Source organism: Anopheles bellator, chromosome 2 (genome assembly GCF_943735745.2).
Source record: "Anopheles bellator chromosome 2, idAnoBellAS_SP24_06.2, whole genome shotgun sequence".
NCBI lineage: Eukaryota > Metazoa > Arthropoda > Insecta > Diptera > Culicidae > Anopheles > Anopheles bellator.
The window spans coordinates 57,393,625-57,417,803 of record NC_071286.1 but is presented as its reverse complement, the minus strand read 5'-3'; the positions used below and the strand labels follow the sequence as shown (position 1 = coordinate 57,417,803).

Sequence of the window (24,179 nt, the reverse complement as noted above, 5' to 3'; positions counted from 1 at the left end):
TTTGGGCAAATTGTATCTGATGGCCGCACTCGCCCGTCCGATATCATAATTATTTGATAACGATCTTTCCGTTCGAGCAGCTCCCGCGTGCATGTTACGCTCCATTCTGGCCGTCCCGTAGGTCGTAGGGCTCTTGGTGATGGTGCGGGCGAAACTCGGTCCCGACCGAATGCTTGTCTCGCCAATTTGACGACCCCGAGTGTCACTTCAGTGGGGCTCCATCATTATTGACCATCAAGGTGGTACCTAATGGTACCATTATGTTGCAGGACTGCCCGGTCTGGGAGGTCTTCCTGGAGGAGCGACCCTCTAGTCCGTTACATTTATCTACCGTTTTGTAAGCGATCATCGTTTCCGTGGCCACCAGTCACACCTTGCGGATGGAGCCAGTTTGGGACTTCCTGAAACGATTTGTCAATTCGCTTGACGTTCCCGCCTTCGCTGGGAAGCAAACCTGTAACGCCAACGATATGTTATGCAAACAGAACCAGGACAGATGATTGGGGTGTTTGGTTCCAAGGTTTTCTTCCCTCTCGACCCCTGAAAGTTCTTGGAAGTCGGCTCTCGAATTTTTAAATTTCACAGTCTTTGACAATCCCACTGCCAGCCACACAGCGGCTTAACATCTTAACACGTGTATGTACACCCCGATATATCACGTGACACGCATAACAAGGCCCCGGAGCCCTGGAGTCGGATGTCAAAGCAAAACCCACGTAATGATCCGCACCCCAAGGTCGTTCGTGTTGCATCTTCGGAGCACTCATTAGGTGGTGGGTCGTCTGTGAATGCGTGGCCATCGTTGAGCGGCCAAAATTAGGGAGTTTCGTGTTTCCAGATCCAATGCCAATGCATGCTGCAGCACCGTTAATGCATTCGGATGATGCAGACTGTCCGGGAGCGACTTTAGATAATTTACTACAATGGCGTCACGTTGTCGAGAAATCTGTGCAGGATTTGAGGTACTTTTCGTAATTTATTGTTTCAATTTTCAAAATAACCGCAATCGGTTGGCGGTCCTTGAAGGCAACATTTCTCCTGTCACTCTGGGGGTTTGGAACCGTCACTCGGAACCATTTATCGCTACATTGTGGAGTTCCTCATACCTGTCGCAACATTATTTTCCTGATCATATAAAAATATTAAAAACATTCAACTAACATGAATTTATTAATTGAATATCAGCAATATTATTTGTAACGAATTGTGTTGATTGCGAATTACGAATACTTAAGTATCATTTGAACTGATACAATCTGTCGGTCAAACATTATTCCATTGCATTACAGATTTCACCAACACCCACCGAAACTCTTTGTAGGAAATTTAAAAACTTAATATTTGGCACGCCATTTCGGGACCATTTCGTCGCATTAACAGTTCACTAACCCCGTCGCATCCCGATCGCTGGCGTGAAGTCCCCGATCACGCACCCGACTCAGCGCCCTGCCAGCAAACCCCGTCGGGTAGTTTGGGTCATTTCCGTCGACGCCCATAACTCATTCGAAGCGTCAAAACGCAGCAAGTGACCATTTAACGAAAACGCCTCAACACCAGCCCCGCTGCTCGGGCCGGGGTTTCGGTTTTCCGGGCAGTGGTTGCATTTTAATGCAAATGCTTCACACTCAGCGGCGCTGCATTCACAACACAACGAAAAACTCGGATTCGGATTCGTCTCTCTCTCTCTCTCGCTTTTTTTTGTCTCTCTATTGCTGATGCTGCGGGGTCTTTGCGCTTGACCAGTTCATGTTTGTTTCATAAATGCTCACAACATCCAGGATATTGCTATGACAGGATTACTAAAGGCGAGGGACCAGGCGAGAGAGAGAGAGAGCGACAGTTAAGGCCAAAATTAAATATTCATAAAAAAGGGAGAAGAACCAGAAACCATCGGCAAAACCGGCGGCCATCATTCGGTTCTCGGCCGGGTGGGGGGAGAGAAGTATGTTAAACCAGCCGCGGCCCCAGTCGAACACAAATTCGATTCTGAAACGTCGGGACCACGGGCGGGAACACTGGGGCGCATCCCCGGGCGACCACGGGCGAACCATTAATCATTTCGTAATTAATGAAAACAAACATATATCATCCTCATTAGTTAAAAAACATATTAATAAGAATTATTGATGATACTTGGCGTTCGATTCGAGATCGAATGTCGCAGCGCCGGGCCGGAGGGGCGCACGTGGTCGCAGTCGGGAACTGTCACCGGTTTTTTGGGGCCGAGACGATGGGAGAAACCGATGACATCGGAACGGCCGGCGGTTTGATTCGCGATCAAATGGTTTCAACAAACCTGCTACAAACGGCTGATGGATGAGGATCAGCTTTTTGGAGGTCGGTGCAAAACCGTGATCTTGGCGTTCATTAAATTAGCAGATTTTATTAAAATAAAACGTGCAATTTTGCTTTAGAATCCTAAAATAAACCTAAAGAAACTAAAAGAAATCCTAATCAATAGATTCGGAATCCTGATTCTATCCAACGATTCGAGAGCTTTTATAACAATCTTAAACTTTGAAAGTTAACTAGCTGTAAGATGTTGTTCGTTATTAGTTATAAGTTGAATAATCTCAATGACTCAATGCCACGTAGCATAACGTATAAGTTAAATAGATTTAAATCGAAACATTGTCACTGTCTATGGACACTGTCCTACCATCTGAATCTCAGCCTACCGACTGGCCTCTTGCCGTGAACCTATGTCAATAGTGTTTTTATTGAGCCCTTGACTCATTTATTCGTATAATGTGCTCAGCCCATTGCAATTGTTTTTTCTTGATTTCTCTATTATGTCTGATCCTCCAATATTCTCCACTGGGCCAAGGATTCTTATGTAATCAAGCATCTATGCTTAATAAAGTTCCAAGCAAAAAAAATCACATCATTGCAACAAACTGTTCTCAATTAAATTGTTCTCATTTATATTTTTTAGGGTCTAGATGATGAAAACAAAAAATTAAACGCATAGTTGATAGTGGAAATATCCAGGTGAATTTTTTTTTTCATTAAGTTCAATTGCTTCTCAACTTCGGATGCGTCTTAGTACCTTGTTCGCTTGATTTCCGTCTTCACTCAGATAGTTTATTGATTCATCAAGCCAAAAGTATGATTAGCAATAAAAAACATCAACCTCCTCGACGTTATTGAATTCTCTATATTATTGAGCACAGCTATTAAAACGGTTTCCGTATAGAATCCGTTGCCGGTCTCGGAGCAACACCCGCATGCTGTTCCTCGGGAGCGCATCATTAATCACACCGATCGAAGGGTCCGCTACAGCTCAATACTACTCGTATTTTTCTAATCGTTACGCTACATGGCGGCTTCTCGGCTTCGTTTGTTTGCAAACTGCTCGCCCTGCAAGCGACTACCGAAAGTTCCCACCAACCCAATGTTGCTGGCGGAAGCATCGTCGGTTGGCTAGGTTCATCCTTCCCGGTAGCACAGCGATAGGTCTGCCGAGAGAAGAATGAAGCCCCACCGTAGATACCTGCAGCAGCAATCAACTAATATTCTCACAAACCATCAACAGTGGTGCGCGACACAGCTGTTGACGAAGATAAATGGTTTCGCCAATCGGTGGCGGTTGGGCTTCTCCGGTCGGGTTCCAGGTCCGGGATGGAGATCTTGGACTTATCAATTAAAGTCCCCGATTGGAGAGTGTGCCTGCCATCGTCACCCCTGGCATCGAACAGCTGGACAGGTTCCTCTCTGATTGTGGCCCTTCGAGGACCTTCTTCGGAGGATCGGTCACACGCAGGTTCGAGAATAGCGCAACGAATAGCACTCTGCCGGCTGTCGACAGTTAGTGCAATAAGAATGTGCATCCATCAGAGGTGCAGTCTGAGTGCAGCCCGGGCGCTGCTGAAATTAACTCATCGCCACTCCGGCGGCCAAACTATTTCTGCGACACATTCCGGCTCATTAAGTGGCGGGCCTGGGACCCGACTTGGCGTCGTGGTCATGTGTTGAAATGCAGCTCGCCGGTGCCCAAGTGCCAGACCGCAGGTTGTGCGCATATATTTTTGGCCGCCTTTCGGCCCCGGGTAATTGGCCGTAAAATTCGCCCGATTCGCCCGTTCGCCGGCGACCGATGATAGATTGAAGAATGGATTGGCATCTTTCACACCAGCCCCAGAAAGGGCCCCAAGAAATGGCAAATCGCAGTCAATCGTGTCACTGTCTTCGGTGCAGCTCCGCGAGCGCGCTTCCTTCGGCGCTGTCCCCGAGCCCATTCAAATGCTCATCACTCACGCAGCTGTCGCACCTTCACGCATCGATTAAGGCAACGCAGAAAAAAGGCAACGGACGCCAAATCAAAGACGCTGCCCTTCGACGCGTTTCTTGCGCCTCTTCGAGGGCCACTCCTTTACGACGGCGGTGGGTGCCAACGAAGCAATTTGCAGGTCCGGGCGTTTCCTTGAAGCAAAGCGCAAAAGCGCAAGCAAATTACCTCCACACAATGCACACAATGCGTGGACCCTGTCCTGTGCGTGGGTGCGGCGCGGGAGACGGAACACGATTTGTGATTGATTTGCTAATTGGGCGCCACGAGAAACGGCGGAGGGTGCACCGGAAAGGCGCATTGCGAGACCCGTGTGCAGTAAAGCGACAAATTGGGTTCATCCATTGTTTCAGCGTTTTTTTTTTGTCGCTTTCATTGGCATCACAACATAGCTCGGGCATCGGTCAGCTAGGGGCCGAGCATAAGGGTTGCGTCTTTCGGTCGCCAAGATCGTCGATTTGTTTCCCTTTCGTTCGTTGGCATTGTTTTAGTTAATGGTTGGGCGAATGGCCCAACAACTTCGATCGAAGACTTTTTTCGATTTCGTACTCCCTTCGTTGGGTAGAGAAAGGATTTTAAAACAACTGTAATGTTTTCAGCAACTGAGCATCGAACCTTTTTGCGATGTAATTAACCTCAACCAAGCCTTTTTTCTTGTCTTTTTGTAAAAGAAATGCTTTCAGCAAACATTAAGATATGGTAATCGCATAGCATCAATTGTAATTTTTTTAATCTATTTCGATATAAATGAGTTGTTGGAATGCGCATGTACGAGATGAAAAACAATACAGTAGGAAACATGATCAAAAGAAACAAAACTGAAAATTGCTCACCACAAAATGGAAATTATGCACGTCGATCTAAAGGACACATTACTTCCTTTTTTCAGGGTAGTTAAAATATCAACATCAAATATAAGATCAAATATAGTTTCTGAGTAATGAAGATGAAACCAATACATCTCAAAGTGAGCTATTTTACAACCTATTAAAATGGTTAATATTTTGCCATTTTTTAGTCCTTTTTAACAAATGAACAGAATTTCTTTAGGATATAGAATGCCATTTACTAAAAATTCATTCAAAATACAATTTCTATCAAATGATCGCCTCCATTAAACTCCCAAAGGCGGGAATTTTTTGGTAGCAAACCTTTTTAGGGCATTTTTCATTGTATTTGACAACATTTCAGGCGTAATACGGGTACAAAATTTGGCATAGACAAATTTTTCAGAATCTGGCTAATTTTCTAAAATCTACTGAAAAATGGCGGAGCTTTTTAACATTTCGATAGCTCATGTTATGATTACGCACCCTGTACACATTTTTATTTACCGCGCAGGGTTTTTTGGGATTACAAGTATTTGAACAAATGTGGTTTTAAGGTGCCTTCAGTATGTCTGAACCATGGACATTCTGAAGAAACGTCGGATCATCACGTTTTTAATATCATCACGATCGACGGACTCCTGGACTATGTACCCCTGAAGCAGAGGATTATAGTGTTAAATGTAATTAGAGTGAGGAAGGAATACAGATTCGAATGTATTTGAAAAGAGATTCCGATACACCATAGCAATAAAGTTCGTATTGAATGCTAATGAAGTGATGCTAAAGTTAACCTGAGTCTTACAGGATCGTTGAGTAATTGATGGAGAATTAATAAAAGAATATTATTATTATTATTATTAACACTGAAGTTGTTTAGTTGATGCTCCTCTAATATATGTTGTATGGTTTAATCGAATTAATGATTTTTACTCATGGGTGCAAGGAATAGATTAATCACTTAGTATCCTTAGTTCTACCTACGAGCATTTAAAGAAATGCACCTTATAAACGAAAGCACCATAAAAGGATGGACGTTGAATTTAACTTTGAAAATTAAACCGTAAAAAGAATGTCAATATCTCCAGTGTGTCTTTCCGCAGACACCGTCAGCACTAATGTGATGAACTTTATTCCTTAATCGGTGTGTTGGCCGGTTGGCCTTAGCAAAAAAACCGCACATCCTTCTAAGCCCTTCGACCAAGTCCGGTCCGCTGTTGTTGCTGTTGAGAACTTTCCGACAAATCATTCCCGCGGGACCACGTCGTAATCCGGTTGTTCCGCCGGCTCGGCTTGGACTCATTTATTATCTTTCCCAGCTACACCAGCGCCAGCTCGGCTTCCACTCACCCCAGGATCCACGGGACTCGCGATTTACGAGATTAAATCGGCTTCGAACTCGTGGCCGCCGCGTAGCCCCTTCCCCCCCGATGGGCAAATTGGCGGAAGAAAAACAATATTTTGACTCCGTTCATTAGTTCCGTTGCCGGAAACGGTTTTAAAGCTTCTCGCTCGTCCGCTCGTCGGGTTCGCACCACCAGCCTGCCTCCTCGGTCGGTCGCTAAACGGCGGTCAAAATGGTCCAAAAATCGCCCTCAAACGCTTCCGGGATGCGAGGGCGAAAGGAAAACACTCCCGTCTTGCTAACCCCTTTCGTTACCAATCCCCTATCCGCGGGCCGACCGACCTTTGGGTAGTGAAACAGTTGCGAAGGCAATTCATTTTTAAATAACTTTGTCGCCGAGGGAATCGAAGGACTTTTCCCGGCCGGGGGTTAACCCCGGCACCGAGAAGATCGATCGACTCTCCGGGCTCGAGAGTGAGAGAGAGAGAGATTTGAGATAGAGAAACAGAGAGAGAGAGAGGGACGAAGGACGAACGGACGGCCCAACGAACTCGGACTGCTGACTCGGTGGAAATGAAGTGATCCATTCCGAACGATGTTATTTAAATGATAATTTCGATGTCAACGTTTTATTTTATTGTCCTTCGGCGCGCCAAGGACGCGCGTTGAGAGGAGTTTCGGATGAAATTTAGAAATCCAACGTCCCCCCCCGCCCCCCCACAAAGCTCCGGCCCGAGGACCATTACCGACATCTGGTTTTGATTGTTGAAGTTCTGGTGAGCAAAAGTTTCCGGTCCGGCCCCGAACCCGAAACCCGACCCCGAGATCCTGGAAGCCAATGGACAACTTTTCGGTTTCCGGTACTGGCAATCGGCGATTTATATACGTCACGACTCGCCCACTTGCTGATGGGTTAGGCCCCGGCGGAACCGGGGCCATCTGTCGGGGCCGGCAGGGTTGCGCTGACATCTTCTTTTCCGAATCCGGAGGTCAATTAAGTTTCATGAGCTCCATTTGTCGGCTGCTCCAGTTAATGTCGGAAGTTGGCCAAAACATTTCGATACGCCCGGGCTCGGTTGACTCGTTTTAATAATTATGAACTTATCATTCACTCGTTTGCCTCACTTTCGCTTGTCAGCAAGGTCGGGTGATAAATAAAAGATAGGCTCCGTCCATTAGAAGTTGAAGTCAAGTTGAGTCAAACTGAGGTTAGTTAAGTGCGGAGCCGACCACCGGTCATCGATGACAGTTAGCGAACCGATGACCCGATGTTTCAAATATTTAAATTCTTGACCAGCCGAAAGAGGGCGATTCTTCGTCTCGTCAGTCGCTCCTTAGCCAGCATTCGGAGCCCCGGGAGTCTCGGGTCCGTGTGCGGGTATCAGGCGCACCAACAAGGTGACCACCATCAAGAACCACCCGCCGTGACTATATTTCATCGCATTCAGCGAGCTGCCCGTTGCTTGCACGCGACGGAGCTAACGGCCAGCCTGGCCGCTGCTGCCCGTTATAAATATCTCATCTCGCGCGCGCGGGTCGATGGTCGAAAAAAATCCAGCACCCCGGCGGTGGACATTCCTGGAAGGAGAGTCGGATCTCCAAGGATACGCCAGCTCATCAGCTCTGAGGGACAGACCGCGACTTCTGAACGATCGCTGATCCCGCGCCGATCATGGATCATAAAAATGAAAAATATAGTCAAACCTTTCAACGACGCTCCGGAACCCTCCGGATCCGGGGACCCCCGTTGTCCTGGTGGTGTCCCAAAAAAACCCAACAAGCAACCTAGACGGGGTTTGATCAAACCCCTTGCTGCCTTCGACCCCGATCCACACGGTCGATCGCGATTCCGGCAGGATGGAGCGATCCGGGCTTTGGGCTGGTGTAAAGCCCTCTCAAGGCCCCGGGATCAGGTGGCCCACGAGTGGCCCACGACGAATGACGTTTATCAATCTGTCAGACTGGTGCGGCGTCGCTGGGTGAAAAATAACGACAACCCTGACGGACACCCGTCTCTCGGGTGCGCTGGGCTTGGGCGTCCAGTGAAGAAAATTGTAACGAGCGAACGGGAAACAAATGTCCGTTAATAAATTACGATTGTTTGTTTGTTTCTCCAGTGTTTTTTCACCCGCCGACGTTCGGTTCGATTGTTTTCGCTGAGTGTACTCGTCTTCGATTGACTCCTTCGATTGGCGCTGTGCTGTGTCTTGTGGCGTTTGGAGGTGGCGTTCGAGGTCGAGGACGCCAGCGATTCGTTCTGGGTTTCTGGGGCTGATGGATGGGTTTTGGTCCGCGGACCGATCCACGCTGCGGATGGATGGATTGGATGGGTCCCAAACCTGCGCTTCGGTTTCCTAGAATGAGGCTGAAAAATGGGACCAATTTACGGGAATTTGTTCCATTTGATTGTTGGGGCCCCGTGCGCTGAAGTGGTCCTCCGACTTGCACTGGGTCGGGTCAAAGAGCGTGGCCTACGGGAGACCTTGGGGGAACGAGGTGCCAGACGACAGAACCCGTTGAAAATCCGTAAATGTAGGTGATGAGCCGACCATAAAGCGCAAGCCTTCGGTGGGGCCGGCAGCAGCAGCCGGGTTGTATGACCGGGGCCAGGACCTCAATAATTCATCATTAATTTCTGCATCTCTCCAAATAATCCCACCGTGGTGGCGCTGCACCTGGCTGGGCCGCCTTATTGCAAGGAGTCCCGTCCCACCGATAAGTTGTTTCAACAAATCAAGTTCCTGGAGGAAACCCGTTTTCTGGCGTTTTGCGCCGGGATTGGCGGGGCCCAACTCAAACAAACAACTGTCACAACCGAACGACAAATGTACATGCCGTAGGGCTTCCCCTTTCAGTCGGATCGGTGGGGCACGGTTTCTGCCATTGAACAACACCCCAAACCAAACTCCAAAGGAATGCTGTCCTCTGGCGCAGCGATTCGCTGGGAAAGAAAAAGGAGTTGCTGCGCGGAGTTGGGCAAGGGGCAGCGAAAAAGATGTTAATATATTATAACGCAAAGAAAGGCACAAACTGTCACAACAGCGGGTGGGATGGTCGCCGGTGGCCAGTGGTCGTAAGTGTCACGGGCGCGTATGTTACGGCGTGTGGTGTGCGCCGCTCCCGGCCAGACACCCTTCGGGAGGCCTGGAGTTGGTATATTTTCGGACGTGCGGGCACAACATGTTGCATATGGCGCGGGGTCAAGAGACAAGAATTATTGAGCCTAGCGCTGGGTGGACCACACAAAGCTAAGAGGTAGAAGTGTTTTTTTTTTGCGGTGGTCTCCTTTTTGGGAGACACGAGTCGAGGATGACGAGGATCACATGCAGTGTGAATTTGAATGGTTCATAGAATGTGAATAGGAAATTACTCTGGTACCTCGTGGCTAAATCTAATAAATTGATAATGCAGGGTGTCATTAGGAGTTGATGTAATAGGAAAGATAAGCAGCGGTAGTGAGGAGCATTCGGACGCAATATGAATTTCGAAGTAACTCAATCTTTCTTTCGCTAGTGGATGCAGTTTGCTTCCACTTCATTGCCAGAAATAATTTGAACGATACCTAAACGTAACTGAACCGTGGGTTAAGAAGTTTGAACAACGAGGAGAGGTTTTTTCAAGAAGTGGAGTCAGCAATTCCATTACAAACAGTTCTTTCCACAGATCACCATAACTTACCTTTCGCTTCAATTGATCATTAAGTCTTAGGTCTTGTAATCCGCATAAGTTCCGAAATGTACGTTGGTACGATTTGTGTCCGCAGTATCCGTATCGTCCGTCCGTACTAAAAAGATTTCTGGAGTACGTATAACAATGTTTTGTCGCTTCTTGACTTTAATATGTCTCTTGATCAGTGTCCTTATGTTTTGGCATTGTTACTGTTTTATTCGTGGATTAATCGGAAGTTTCTCTTTAAATAGCGGTTACAAGTTTCTGTTTTCGTTCCGCCTGTTTTTATTTGTGTTAATCTTAGTTCTAAGTTAAGTTACCAATTGTCCATTCGGCTATGTTGCCCATTGACTGCTTTTTTTGTAACATGAAATAGATAAACAAATGTGGTTCCCTCAGTTATTTAATTGATTTCTACACTGGAGTTGCAAGGTAATGTAAGTTAAGGATTTATTCAAGGACGTTCTTTTATTTGCATTTCCAGTTCTAGTTTGCATTTGTAGTGTAAACTTGATTTACACTGTTGATGGCTGGTCGATGATGATGATTATTGTGGCTATTTTACGTCATGAAACGGGCACCTAAGAAGTTTACCAAAAACCAAATCAACCCTTTATGTCGAAACGTTTCTTTCATTCTCTGTTCCAATGATCCCAGAAAAAATTATATTGATGTTACAGTACTTTTTGTGGTTAAGTTCCATGTCAAGATCACTTCCTCATTTTATTTACGTAATTGTTTGTTGTTATTTACTGTCCATAGGCTATATTTTGAAAAATAGTTTGAAACTCTGCTCAGGAATGAATACGGCTATGAAAAAAGTTTCCAATTCTCTGCCCAAATGATTATTGTTTGAAAACAAGCTTTTCGTTTCTTGTTTACCTTACCTTTTTTAATTACCATTTTGGTAGCTGATAAATAAATTAGTAATTGGTTCTTCACTAAGCTCACCACGGATTCCGCTGGAAATGCATCATCCTTTTCCGTAAACCAATTGTCACACCCACACTGCACAGACACGTTTCCCAACGACAATCTGATAACTCACACAATATTTCTTCCTCAGGTCGCTGCCGATGATTTAGTTGAGGAGGAAGCCAAACCTCTCGGCAGAATCTCCCGAAACAACCTGACACCGTCCCATCGAATGGGCAGAGTCACGGAGCATTTCAAGGCGAAAAAAGTCGACTTCGAAATGGAAAATGTTTGAATGAACAGTCAGAAACACCAAACTTCATCGCGCTTCATCGCTCCCGAGTCGCATAAATCTTCTTCGCCGAAATCTCAGGCCTGTCCCGTTGGCCTCGTCGTCGCAAGTCGCCTGCCACGACGTTACCTCGCATGACATTTTCGCGAACGCACACGCCCTCTTCCCCCGAAGGACACCCACGACGACGAGGACGACGGCAAGGACGAAGCATTCGGGCTCAAGTTCCACATCCTAGCAGGTCCTGGCCGGTCCCGGACGTTAAATCTCCCGGCAACTCGTAAGCCGCGTATCCCATTACCGAGCTACTTATCTTCCCAGCATCCGATCCCAAGGACCTTCGTGGCCAGCGGGAGGTGTCCTGTTCGACAGTCTGTCGATTTTTCTTCGATTTCTCTTTCCCAGCGATGCGTGTTTGTTGTTTCGCATCTCGGTTTTCCCGTCGGAAAATGCAAAAAATAAAAACCGAAGACCTTGGAGAAGGTGTCACATGGAACAGGCGCGGGATTAGGGAAACGCAGCCCAACTTCCCGTTTGTTGATTTATTTCGGCTTTTGGAGTTTTATCCAATCCGGTTCCACTTTCTCACCGACGCGAAGCGGATGCTCTGCTTCGAAGAGAACTGCCTGAAGGGCAAAAAATCTCCAGCCTCCAGCTCACCTCCAATGAAGTCCTGAAGTCAACGCGTTTCGAGTGATGGCTCCAGACAGTGTGCTGCTATTTCCGGACGCAAAACCCCGCGGGTTCCACGTCCCGAAAAGTGTGTCAAGCCACCGCCCAGGCTCAAGCGCGTTTAACGGCAGCCCAAACCACAACATTTTGCATAACATCCCTCCTCGTGGTGGCGGCAACGTGGAATGGCATAAATATTTTCGTTTCGTTCGACTGTAAAATTTTAATAAGATCGCGTTTTTCAACACGATCCTCTCGCTCGCTCTCCTTCTGGGATTCTCTTTCCTTCGCGGCCTAATCACACGCGCCCGGGCGTGGGGCACCGTTCCATGTGTGCGGGCCAACGACGATCGTATGTTTTTATCACGTATCGTGTTCCGTTTTATGCTGCCCTTTTGTGAGCCGCCCAAAACGTAACATCACTCTTAGTTTTGTGAACAGGGAAAAAGATGAAGAAAAAAAAACGGATACAAACACAAATTCCCAACCCAACGCCTCAGCGTTCTGCACGCTTCGGTAGCAGGCGAGAGCATAAATTATGCCGATGAAGGGAGCAGTGCCTTCGGAGTGCTGCGGTTCGCGTCCCGGGCGCGCATTGATGTAGGTCTGCGCGAGCACGATCCTCATTTGGCCGTTAACGCGCACTTAGAACCGTTCCGGCGTGTTTCTCGCACCCTCACGATGTGACAGTTCTCTCTTTCTTCCCTTGACGTCATTTGTCTTCCGGAGCCGAACCTTCACGATCCGGAGGCACGATCCTCACGTTACGGGCGGTTTTTGGGCAAGATTTGTTTGTTTGTTTGTTTGTCAATTGGGAACGATGTGGACGATCACCCAAAAAAAATAACAGAAACCCCGAATGCCTCCGGATTGTAGGGCTGAGTGGATCGAGTGCAATGATGGTGTTTTGTTTCTATTCTTTTTCTTGCCCTGTTTCGCGTGGGTGGCACGTCGAGGGTGGCCTGGAATGTGAGGATCGTGATAATTATGATGTGATGCGTGATGCGTGATGCGTCGTGGAACCTGCGGGAACGAGGCGATAATGAGGCGCAAGGCCATGACGAGAGGATCGGACGCACTTTCTTGGGCTTTGACACGTTCACACGCTGCGAGTTGCAAGGTTTATGGTTTAAGTGTTGCAAGGTTTATTTTCTTCACGATTTCGTAAGGTTTTACCCAACGCAGCGCTTTGCAGATTTAATTTCGAAACAGCCAAATTAGCGCTATCCATTCACATTGGCGAGTCATTCTGATTTTTCCTCACTCAATACTTACTAATATTACTACGAATAATGCTTTTGGACGACATTTGTGTATAATGTCTCAAGTTTGGTAGCAAGTATGTTAATCACAACTCCTCGAATGGACTGACAAGCAAAGAAATCGATTTGCTTAGTCTAGGCTTCGTGTCAAGATGGGCTGCCAGAGTGTTAGAGCGGGAAAACAAGGGACCACCCTTCCTGTAACCTTCGGTTTTGCTTTGGATGTTCCTTTTAAAAGATAGATTCTTACTTCAAGCTGTAGAAGCAAGATCGACCCTTAATCAAGCAAAAATAAAAGAAATTGTAGAATTCTAACGAAAGTGTGTTGTCAACATAACATGACATTTTTTTTCAATATTATGATTTGTGGATTGCTGGCCTCGGATGGTCTGTGGATGGATGGACCCTGTGTTGATGCCGGAAGGATTGTGGAGCAATATTGTAAGTAGATGTGGCTTCCATTCGTGGGTTAGTCGAACCTTCATGGAACGAAGTCATTCAACAGGAGCAAGCACTTTACTATACTCAGAACAACATCCCAGAGAATTTTTCTTTTCTGACGAATGGCATGTGGTAGACATCCAACGCAGGCATTAAACATTTCAATTTTCAGTGTTGTGCGAAAAGAAAGTCGCTGAAGGTCGCTCCTTACGTCACTGGAGAGCAACAAGCCTCAGACGAATAATTTGGACCAGGAGAATATTTTTAGCTGCTGTACAAGTGTTTCGCGGTTTTCGTTTTCACTCGTATTCTTTTAAAATAAATAGAAAAAATCATTACGAAAATGTTTATATTTTTCCCGCAACAGCCCGGAACATGATCACGCCTAGAGTAATTGAAAGAAATGATTAGCTTCGGTGGGTAGCTTTCCATCGTCCAAACCATTTCTCTCATGACTGTTTTTCCCACACGATTCACATTTCCCATCAAATGACGAGAAAGAAAAACTCACGACAAATGAATCCTGCGAATCGCACCTAACACCCCTGAGGACCTGGCCTGCGCCGTCCCGAGGCACGACCGTTCGGCAATCGATAAATCAATCTTCACTTACCCATACTTACAGGTTCCCTCTGACGGTTCCGCCACGGCCACGAATCAATTGAACTCCGGTCGATCCTGGCACCGGCCCCGTCCGCCACTTGTTCGCATCAATCCCTCGTTCGCATTTCCCGGGAGACAGATATTCGGCGCGCGAAGAGTTTCGCATCGTGTCAGAGGGAGGCCAAGGACTTTCCCGGCACATTCGGCGTGCCGGGCTGGAAAGAAATCGAGCTCAATTACCGAGTGCCACTTTACCGCTTAATCCTCGCGGAACAAGTGTTAGACATTAGCTAAATTGATATAATTTATCGCTCTCCCCGTTGCTCCGCGGCTCGGTTCTTCGGGGTTCATTTTTCCCGCATCATCCCCGTGACCCGGCTCGGAGCGGAGCCGGAAGGGTGTCCTCCGTATGCGATTCGGTATGATTTTTCGACTTTTCCCTGCGAATTCGAAACGCCGAAACGCGCCTAGGATTGCCATTATTTTTCCTCTAGCTGGGGTGTTTGCTTTAGCCAATACGTAGTACACGGAACACGTTGTTGTGGCGCGGAAAATTGAATTACGATGAACGTTGGTGGCAAAGTGGCAAAGGGCGATTTGATTGGCTTTCAATTGGACCACATTTGACGGGGGATTTCGATCGAACATTTTTATGGCACCTTTTTCCAGTTCATAATTTTCCCATTGGCTTCTGTGAAAACTGCGAAAACTCTATCGGAAAAATAACCATAACAAGAAAGAGTATGTTCCAGTAACAGAAAATCGAACTGGCCACGAAGTGAACCGAAAACCGATTGCTAATCAAATAACGCAACACTCTGCACCCGCAATTGCCATCAACGCATCGAAAGGCCACAAGGACTGCAAGCCTTCCTTTGGCGACGACGCGGTCTGTGGGCTACTTTTGTCACTTCATACCAACCAATTTGGGGCCGGGTCCGCCGGGTGTTAAAAGTGCCGCGCCGGGGACCGGACCGAAAACTCGGCTCGGCCCAATCCGTCGTCGAGGCCGCCAAAAGCGCTGTGGCCATCGATAAAATCTCCATTTCAGCAAATGCGCCATATCGGGCGCGTCGGCGTCGAAAGGCAGCGCATTTGCAACGGGCCCGGCCACCAACAAGGAGGCCAACTCGCGGCCAACAAAAAACCCTCGGTTTCGGTCTTTTCGCCGGACGAAGCAATCCTGCCAACATCCTTACGCACGTTCCGGACGTGCGCCGCGACGACTACAGCAATGATGCCGACGACCGTGGCCACGTCATCATAAAATTGCACTCCGAGCACCTTTCTTCAAGCGTCGGGACCAAGCGGGTCCCGGTCGCTGTTTCGGTGCGGTTCGGTCCGCTTTTCACACGCCATCTCGGCCGGCGGAGGCAATCTAATTCCGAGGGCCTCTGGTCGCGAGAACGCTTCTCGCTTCGGTAAGGATGTTCCGCGCGGGAACTAGTCAGCCAGCCAGCCAGCCAGCCAGCTAGAGGGCCGGGAAAATGCGCCAATCACCACAGCAACGCAGCGGAAAAAGGCGGAAAATGGTAAATCTCACGCCTGCGAAATTTATGAGAATCAGCGCATCGCATCGGGAGGGTGCCGTCCGGTCAACGCGTGAAGTTTGCTGCTCGTTGTGCTTAGGCGCTGGCAAAGACCCCTAGACGGGAGTGTTCTTACATTTCTTTCCAGCTCTGGTTGAAATTGTGCAAAAATATTGATGATTTTATTTATTTTACTCTTTGGAACTAACACTTTTGTGCCCCAAAATACCAGGTTTAAGGGGGAAGGATATTTTTTCAAAGCAGTCACATGTTCATTGCATTGAAATGAAAAAAAAAAATATTTTATTTAAAGTATCTGAATGACTGAGCCATGATTTTTTCTATTTAAAATTAATCTTCTTTCCATCCCCAATCACGATCCGTTGGAGAAATGACTTCCTTAATGCGAGCGAAATTATCGGTTTTCCTGCTGTCTTTCGTTTAGTTCATTTTCCAATCTTCTGGACCTTCCCCAAGGCCTTCAAACGCAGGGATATGGCGTATTGGGACACATTTAGCTAATCCGCGAATTGTTGTTCCGTTTGCGTGTCATTTTCGTCCAAAAATTTCTTGTAGCTCAGCGTCCCCGAACTTTTTCGACTCTTCCGACGTTCTATACTTGTGAAGTTAAAATGGCTATGTTTAAAATTTTCAAACCACTCAAAGCACTACGATCTCTCAAATTCATGATCACCGTGAGCTTCTTCAAGCATGTGATGAGTTTCTGTAGCAGTTTTCTTCAGCACGTTGTTTGCACGTTATTTTCAGATACAAAAGACAAATTTTCTAACCTCTTCAAAAATAACTTGCAAACTATTTTTTTTCCAACCTGAAATCATTTGTCTTATGTCAAACCAAGGTAATGTTGCCAAAACAGCATAATGAAATTGACGACTAGAGCCATCTATTCACACAGTTTCATTTTTGGTTTTCAGACCTGGTAACTGGTAACCTCTTCCAGGACTTACGTCCAATAAAAAATCCATACAAATCTTTGCAAAAAACCGTTCGGTTCCGTTCTATTTGCATAAAGAAACGGTAAAAGCCTCCACCTAAACTCGTCGTTCAGGTTGTGAAATCTGCGTTCTGCGACGTTTTCAATACTTTTCTCACTTCGGGCGCCGGCGATCAGTGACAGACCCCGGACTAGAGCCACCCAAAAACGCACCCCACGCTGCGAACCACAGATGCTTGCGATGCTGCGCCAAAATAAACAAGTACGCGAAGAATCCAATTTATATTTTTGTCGCCTCAACGGTATTATCATCATCGCACGGAACCCTGCTAACCGACCGGGGCCGGCGCTAACCATCCTCGCGAACGTATCCTTTTCACGCTCCAGCCGAAACGCGCCCGGCCGAACCGGACCCAATGTCCGGAACCTCTTTTGCCACCCGACTCTCGCTCTCTGTCGGTGGCTACGCACAATTCGAAGGACCTCGGCGTCCCAGGCCAGGATTTATCGCAGCGACAGAGTCTCGATAACACTTTCACGCTCGTAAAATTTTATTAATTGAATAATTTGCTAGGTCCGCCATTAGAAACTGCGGGCCGTGGCCAAGTGTCTTCGTCTGCATTTGCGTTTGCGGACGGAGCATTGCTGTCTGTGGAGCACTGAAGGGACAGCCGATGAGTTGGTTGATTTTCTACGGATTTCGGGCTGATTTTGCGTATTTCTGAGAAGGACCTCAGTTTTCCAAATCGCTTATCGGGCATCCGGGGGACCCACGCGCACGCCTTGACAGTGTCACGCCGATGCTGATTTCTTGAAGGATGAGAGTGACAGCGTTAGATGGTCTCAAATAACTGGCAACAGACACACGCGTAGCCGACAACCAACCAAGGGCAGAGGACCGCCCGGCCAATTAGCTGGGCCGAGCTCCGGTATCTCCGGCATCGCCGGTTCCGGCAAATTGGCAAGGACGAACGGGGCCGTGCGAGGTCGAGGCCGATCCTGGGTGACACGTGACCAGACAAATGGCAGATAAGTACGCTGCCGATGCCGATGCGCTGCGAATCGGTTTATTGATGCGACCCCGCAGGGCGATCGCAGGATGCCCCCGTCGCCGTGAAGGTGCAACGAATCGGAGACGGTTTTCTCGGGTGTCCTTTAAAAACGGGAAGGCCGCGCCATAAAAAGGGATGCCGGTGACTGCGCGCGCACGGCAAGGTTGCGTGCCACGTGCCAGCAAAGGGACAGGTTGGGCCAGCGATGGCGGGACGTGCGGGAAGTTTAAAATTAATGTCTCATCCCGTTGGGCCGTTGTTATCTCCTTTTTTTTACTGCATCGCGCCCGGCGAAAGTAATTTCGGAGCGAAGGGACACACGAAAGGGAGCCAAAGAAAGAATTCGCCCAGAGCCAGCAAGGACATCCCGGCTGGCGAGGACGTGGGTGACAAAAGGAGGCAAATTTCGCCCGGATGGGCTAGGCAATCACGGCAAGGCCGTCCGCCCGAAGGACCTTGACTTATTGCCGGGGAGAGCCGAGACGGAGCCGAGGACCTTCGTCGTTCGGGTCAAAGGTAGCTAATGCCTATACGATGGGACCATTAATGGGAGCCGGCAAATGGAGACGCTTCCACCGAAATTTGTTTATTTACTCCTCGAGGGCCTCGGGGCTGATGGCAATTTGTTAATTACTCACAGAAGCTCAGTGGGTGATAAAGTTATTGAGAAACGGGCGAGAAACCGGTGCTCTTGGAAAGTAAACCATTAATGTGCTGCTCCTTATACCGTCGATGGCCTCAGCTAACCGAAAGGTCGTTCCGTTGAGATTGCCTCGGCGTTGGTCGGTTGGTTGAACTGTTTAAAACTGAGACCAGATGTACTCGAAACTTTCCAATTTTCAATGATAATTGCAATCTACAGAAACTAATATTAGCGACGATAGCTCAACTCGATACTAACAACACGATCGTGGAAATACAGAGCGATCCGTTTCATAGTTTCGAAATTACAGGGCGGACAATACACAATTTTCGAATATGTCAAAGTTTTAGTCGAATGTCGAAAAAAAGGAATCGTTTGCCAACAGAACAAAAATTATTAAAACTTAGGTTCCTGAGCAACAGACCCAAAACGCTATTTTTGCCAGCAAAATTTTCATCTGTAATGCAGCCCTCAATTGGTTGAAGAGAGGCCCTTACATCCAGAAAAAGTGTCTGTATGAAAGGAGGGCTATTACCGTCAATTCCGAGTGATTCCACCAGAGGATTTTTTTTTTTTTTGGCCTGCAGTTAAAGATATCGACATTGAAGATATTCGCCATGATCAAGCGAATTGACATCGTTGGACTTGTTCTTGAGGGTCTAAACGAAAGATCGTGTTTATGCTGACAAGCCATAACATTTTAATGAAAATGTAATGTTTCATGTGTTATTTTTAGTTCTATTTTGGAACTAGAAAACAAATACAATTACAATACAATGTACAATTCAGTCTGAACTGAACAGTGAATTCGATCACATCCCGTTATTTTACGTTGCTCCAAGAATTTGACGAGCAAAAGTTTCCAATAAAATTTCCAAAAGGCTCACAGATGACGTACCCCGATTGGATCTTCTTTCACTCAACACCAACGACGACCGGCGACGACATTTAGATGTTTAAATATTGATATTTATTTTCCGTATGCTGTATAACGTGCAGATCTACCGCTATGTACAGTGTTCTATTTACATCGTTTTTGAACTACAAAACCCGTTCCGGCGGCGGCGATGGCTAGGTACGGACACCTTCGGCTTCAGCAGAGATCTGCGCCGCCGTGGCAGAGTGGCGCGCCTTGTGTGTGCATAGCTTGTGGCCTAGGTTTGCCCTGCCCTTAGCACGCCGCCCAGGAACTCCGGGTGTCCCTTCACTAACGCGCAATGGTTGCCCCGAAACAATCACTAGGAAAACGAAGAAGAAGCGACCGACGGTCGATCCGGTCGTCCTGTCTTAAACTCAACTCAAAGCCTCTACAGCGCCCCCTGGCGGGCCTTCCACAATCACGGGTATCACGGGTATTTCACGGCTCTATTCGGCGGGGGCCATCTAATGGGAAGGGGACCGCGAAGAGGGTGAACCGGGTGAGCGGCCCTGCTGCTGCTGGCCGGGCGAGTGTCCCGGCGGTGGCGGTGCTGGGCCGGCGCTGGAGGTTGGCGGGTGATGCTGGGGGATCTGGTAGGGGGTGAAGCGAGCGAACGATTTGGGTCGCACCTCGGGCGAGACCGGCCCCGGCTGCTGTGACGAGCCGCCGCCGCCGGCCGAGGACGAGCCGCTGGTGGCCGTCGGTGACGGGGCCGAGTTCGAGCCGGAAGCGGAAGCGGCGGCCAGCGCCGCGGCCACCCCCTGCATGGTGGTGGGATTGTGGGCCGGCGGTGGACCCACGACGTTCGGCAGGAATCCCGGCGGAAGCTGGGTCGGTGGCCACTGGCTCTGCCAGAGCGGGCCGAAGTTAAGCCCAAAGTTGGGCCGCTGGTAGAGCTGCTGCAACATCAACTCGCTGTAGGCGGCCGACGGGTTGCCCCACAGGTGCAACTGTTGACGGGCTTTCTCCAGCAGCACCGACGGATCGTTGGACTGCATCCCGGGAGGCATCCCGGGGGGACCACCAGCGCCCAGCTGCGCCATCACCTGGTCCGGAAAGAGACGGAGCGGGGACCGGAGGTGTTGCTCCAGCAGGAACGATTCCATCGGGTCACTGTGGTCGGAACGGACAAGAATGAACAGATTTATTAGAAATCCCAACTCCCAAGTCTCAAGTTCCAAGTCCCACTTTTGGTCCAATTCTGTGGATCCACTTACCGGTCGAAGTCGTTGAGTCGCGACGAATCGCGGAATCCCTTGGCGAAGGGATTCGAGTCGATCTTGAGCTTCGTGATCAGCTGGTTCTGGTACGCGGTGACGGCCGTGAAGATCGTCTCCGGGAACACGAACGTCTTGTGGTCCAGCTCCTGCAGCTCGGCCGGACTGGTCGGTATGCTCTGGTTGGGACCGATGCGCACCAGGTGGATGCGGGGCTGGTAGCGGTGCATCGAGTTCAGGACGATCTGGCCCGTCTTGTCCATCTCGTTGTTGGTGAGCTTGATCTTCTCGAACGAGATCACCTGCCGGCGGAGCGCGTCCGGACCGAGCGGAGTGTCCGGGTGCGAGTAGAGCCGAGCTGGTGGCGGTGGATCCGCTTTGCCGGCCACAAGCCAAGCAGAGCGATGGTAGGCATACCGATACCGCCGGTTATCCAGCGGAATGATGTCCAGCAGCACGGCATACCGATCGGCCGCCGTTTGGTGGCGCATCGGACCGGAAAAGGACACTCGAACCGTCGGAAACATGCGACTGTTGGGCGAGGGACAGTGGAGAAGTGAGTTACATGCCTCCACTGGTGGGATCTGCCTTAACTTGCGAACTTACCGTCCCGTCTTGGTGATGATCATCTCGGTGCCGAGCTCGTTGAACTTATCCCACAGTTCCTTCGTCTCCAGGTGACACTGGACCGGCCGCAGGTCGTCCGAGTTGCACGAACCGACGATTTTGGGCGCTTTCTGTGAAGTGGAGAGTGTGCGGAGTGGTCAGTGCCGTGTTCCATGCCCACTGTTCCGTGTCTGACTGACCTGGGCGATTTCTGGCGATAGACGATCCTCGTCTGACACGCTGGCCGGCGTCGAGGCGGTGCGCGAGTGGGTTTCGCGGGCCTGCTCCGTGCTCTCCTCGGAATCGCTGCAATCCTCGACGTTCACATTGATCTCCTCCTCGGCCACCTCCGACGAGCGTTCCGGGGTGCGCGAACGGGGCCCTGCGCACGAGTGGATAGAGAACAGAACGCTGTTTTATGAGCTGGAAACATCGATCCGGCGAGATAGCGCGAGGCCGACATGCGATAGGTAGGCGCGCCTTCGTGTTATTTGACGCTAACGTTTAAATAACCATCATTTACCATTGTTCTAGTGTGTCTAGTTCACTGCATATGCCAGTAATGGCAGCCGATTGGCATTTGAAAGCATGCCGTGGGCCGCTACTGTAATTCATCACCAAGTAGAGTTTATCAAGTAGAGAGTCACACAAAACCTAAGCTTTTCTACTTGTTGTACTTTCTAGTCATCTTTTAATATCGCAAAAACAATCGGAGTTCGCACATGATGCAATCAGTCCGATGCGAATATAGTCCTAGACCCAGATCTTTAATATTACTACTCCTGCCCGACGCTTGAGATGACGATTTGTTCTAGAAATCAGAATTGATATGCGGTCGTCTCTCACCGGACATCGTCCCTCATCCGTTACTAGCTTTCTGTCGTACGTATAAAACTTTATCGTCATTTCTTGATATGTCCCTTGATCAGTGTCGTGATGGTGTTGCTTTCATGCGTTCTCTTAGTAACTGTTTCATCCATGTTACTGTTTAATTCTTTTATTCGTGTTTGTTCTGTATCTTTCCCTTTCAATATCGGTTACCAACTTCTGCGTTCGTTTTGCCAGTTTTTATTGGCCTTAAACTTAGTTTTAAATTCGAAGGTAAGTTGGCAATTGTCAGGCTACATTGTCCGTTGAATGTTTTATATAATAATTTATAGATATATAAAAAAAATACTGTAGTTTTTCCGTTTGTTGGTTATTTCAGCTTAAGGTTTGTAAAATAAAACCATGAACCATTCACTTTTCATAGAAAGTTTCTTTGTCACAAAAATATAGTTGTTAAACATCAAACATACAAAGACAAAGACAGGACATGAAAATGTAGAAACTTAACAGATCTACACACAAAACTTCCAGTCAATACGAATCAAACTGAATGAAATTCCTTAAAATGATCCTTAATTTACACTGGAGAACACCAACGAATCTTGTCCTAAGCCAATCGTTCAAAATTAACAAACTAACAGAAGTCCCAATCAATAGATGCAATAATTTTATCCACGCAACAATTCAAGAGCTAATTATCTGAAGTTGTTTAAAGTTAACAACATCTTACTTGATAGTTAGTTATAAGTAGTATACAATGACTCAAAGCTATGTGGCACAACGTATAATATAAAAAGATTTATAAAGAAACATTTTCATTTCAATCATGTTGATACATTAGACTTATTAAAAAGCTGCAATCCCAATGTGGAATATCTTTGTGCTCTTATGTAATCAAACATTTATGTCTATTAAAGATCCAAGATAAAAAAAAATCTACAAGCAAAATGTAAAACTATGATTTTGTTTTACTTCCTACTTCGAGTTCCAGCAATTCCGCATTTCACTCTGACCAAGTTCAGAAATATCGTTCACTGTTTAATAAAGTTTTCCGTTTTACTTTAAAATTGTCCTGAGCTGCTCAACGGAAGTTTCTCCCTTTTCTGTGATGTAACCGATTTTAATTGTCTTGGCTGGACGCCAGAACCATGAACAATACGTTCCAACGTTCCAAACAGTGCAGTGCTTTCAATGTGCATATCTGACAATCAAACGTAATTTCGGAATACGGTCCCGAACTGTCTCAAATGCCTGGCAGGAGTGTCCGTGGACTTCGTCAACGTTGGCCAACTATCGCACAGCGCCAGCAACAAAGTAGTTTTCATGAAGCCCCGTGCCATAAACAGTGCCCGGGGCCGCTGGTGCCCGAACACCGACGGCATTCCGCTTCAAGCCTCGCCGACGCTTTACGACGGAGTTGTAAAAAAATCTGCGGCCAACGGTCCTAAACCGTGGCGTGGGCCGGAAATGGTGAAGTGGGAAACTTACGGTAGCTGGTGGCATCTTCGATGCGGGTGGCGTTGACCACTGCCGCGGCCGCCGCTGCCGCTGCTGCCGCTGCCGCCGCCGCCGCCGTTGCTGCCGTCGCCGACGGGTCGGTGCTGCCGGCGTTGTTGTTGGTGGGCCCGTTCGCGTTGTTGTTATTGTTGTTGCCCTGCGCCATGATGGCCGCGATCGAGAAGTTGGTGGCGTTCTTGACCGCCGTCAGGGCGGCCGCCGCCTGCACCGCGGCCACCATCGCGGCCTGGTGCGGGTACTGGTGCGGGTACTGGTGGAGGTGATGCTGCTGCGGGTGGTGCGGCTGCAACGACGGGTTGTGATTGTTGCCGTGGCCCGCTTCCAGTAGCATTCTCCTCCGCGCTCGGTTCACGATGGAATCGTGGGCCACTTCCGTGTCTCAAGTCTCTTGCTCGTCCTTTCCGCTCGCCCGACTTCCTATTCGCTTCCGTGCAATCACTTTCTATCAGCCCGTGAGCCCGATAGTTAGATAGTAACCTGAACCCACTCCGAAGAATTCGGATCACACTTCACTTCTTGGGACACTATTGCGGTGTCTTCACAGAACTCCACTTTCCACAACACGCAACTTTGTTGGAGCTGCTTCCGGGTTGCTTGT

The 24,179-nt window shown here is 48.2% G+C and overlaps 1 protein-coding gene across 1 annotated transcript in view; it reads right to left on the bottom strand.

Annotated features, from left to right (window-relative positions):
* The window catches only part of LOC131207769 (T-box protein H15-like), a 51,666-nt gene extending 27,754 nt beyond the window's left edge, over positions 1 to 23,912 (bottom strand). The window contains exons 1-5 of the mRNA XM_058200398.1: positions 23,552 to 23,912; positions 21,436 to 21,617; positions 21,236 to 21,366; positions 20,630 to 21,160; positions 19,973 to 20,525 (exon numbers count right to left, since the gene is read on the bottom strand). Coding sequence (XP_058056381.1) covers positions 19,973 to 20,525; positions 20,630 to 21,160; positions 21,236 to 21,366; positions 21,436 to 21,617; positions 23,552 to 23,912 — 1,758 coding nt within the window. The remainder of the gene's footprint in view (positions 1 to 19,972; positions 20,526 to 20,629; positions 21,161 to 21,235; positions 21,367 to 21,435; positions 21,618 to 23,551) is intronic.
* Between the last annotated feature and the right edge of the window lie 267 nt (positions 23,913 to 24,179).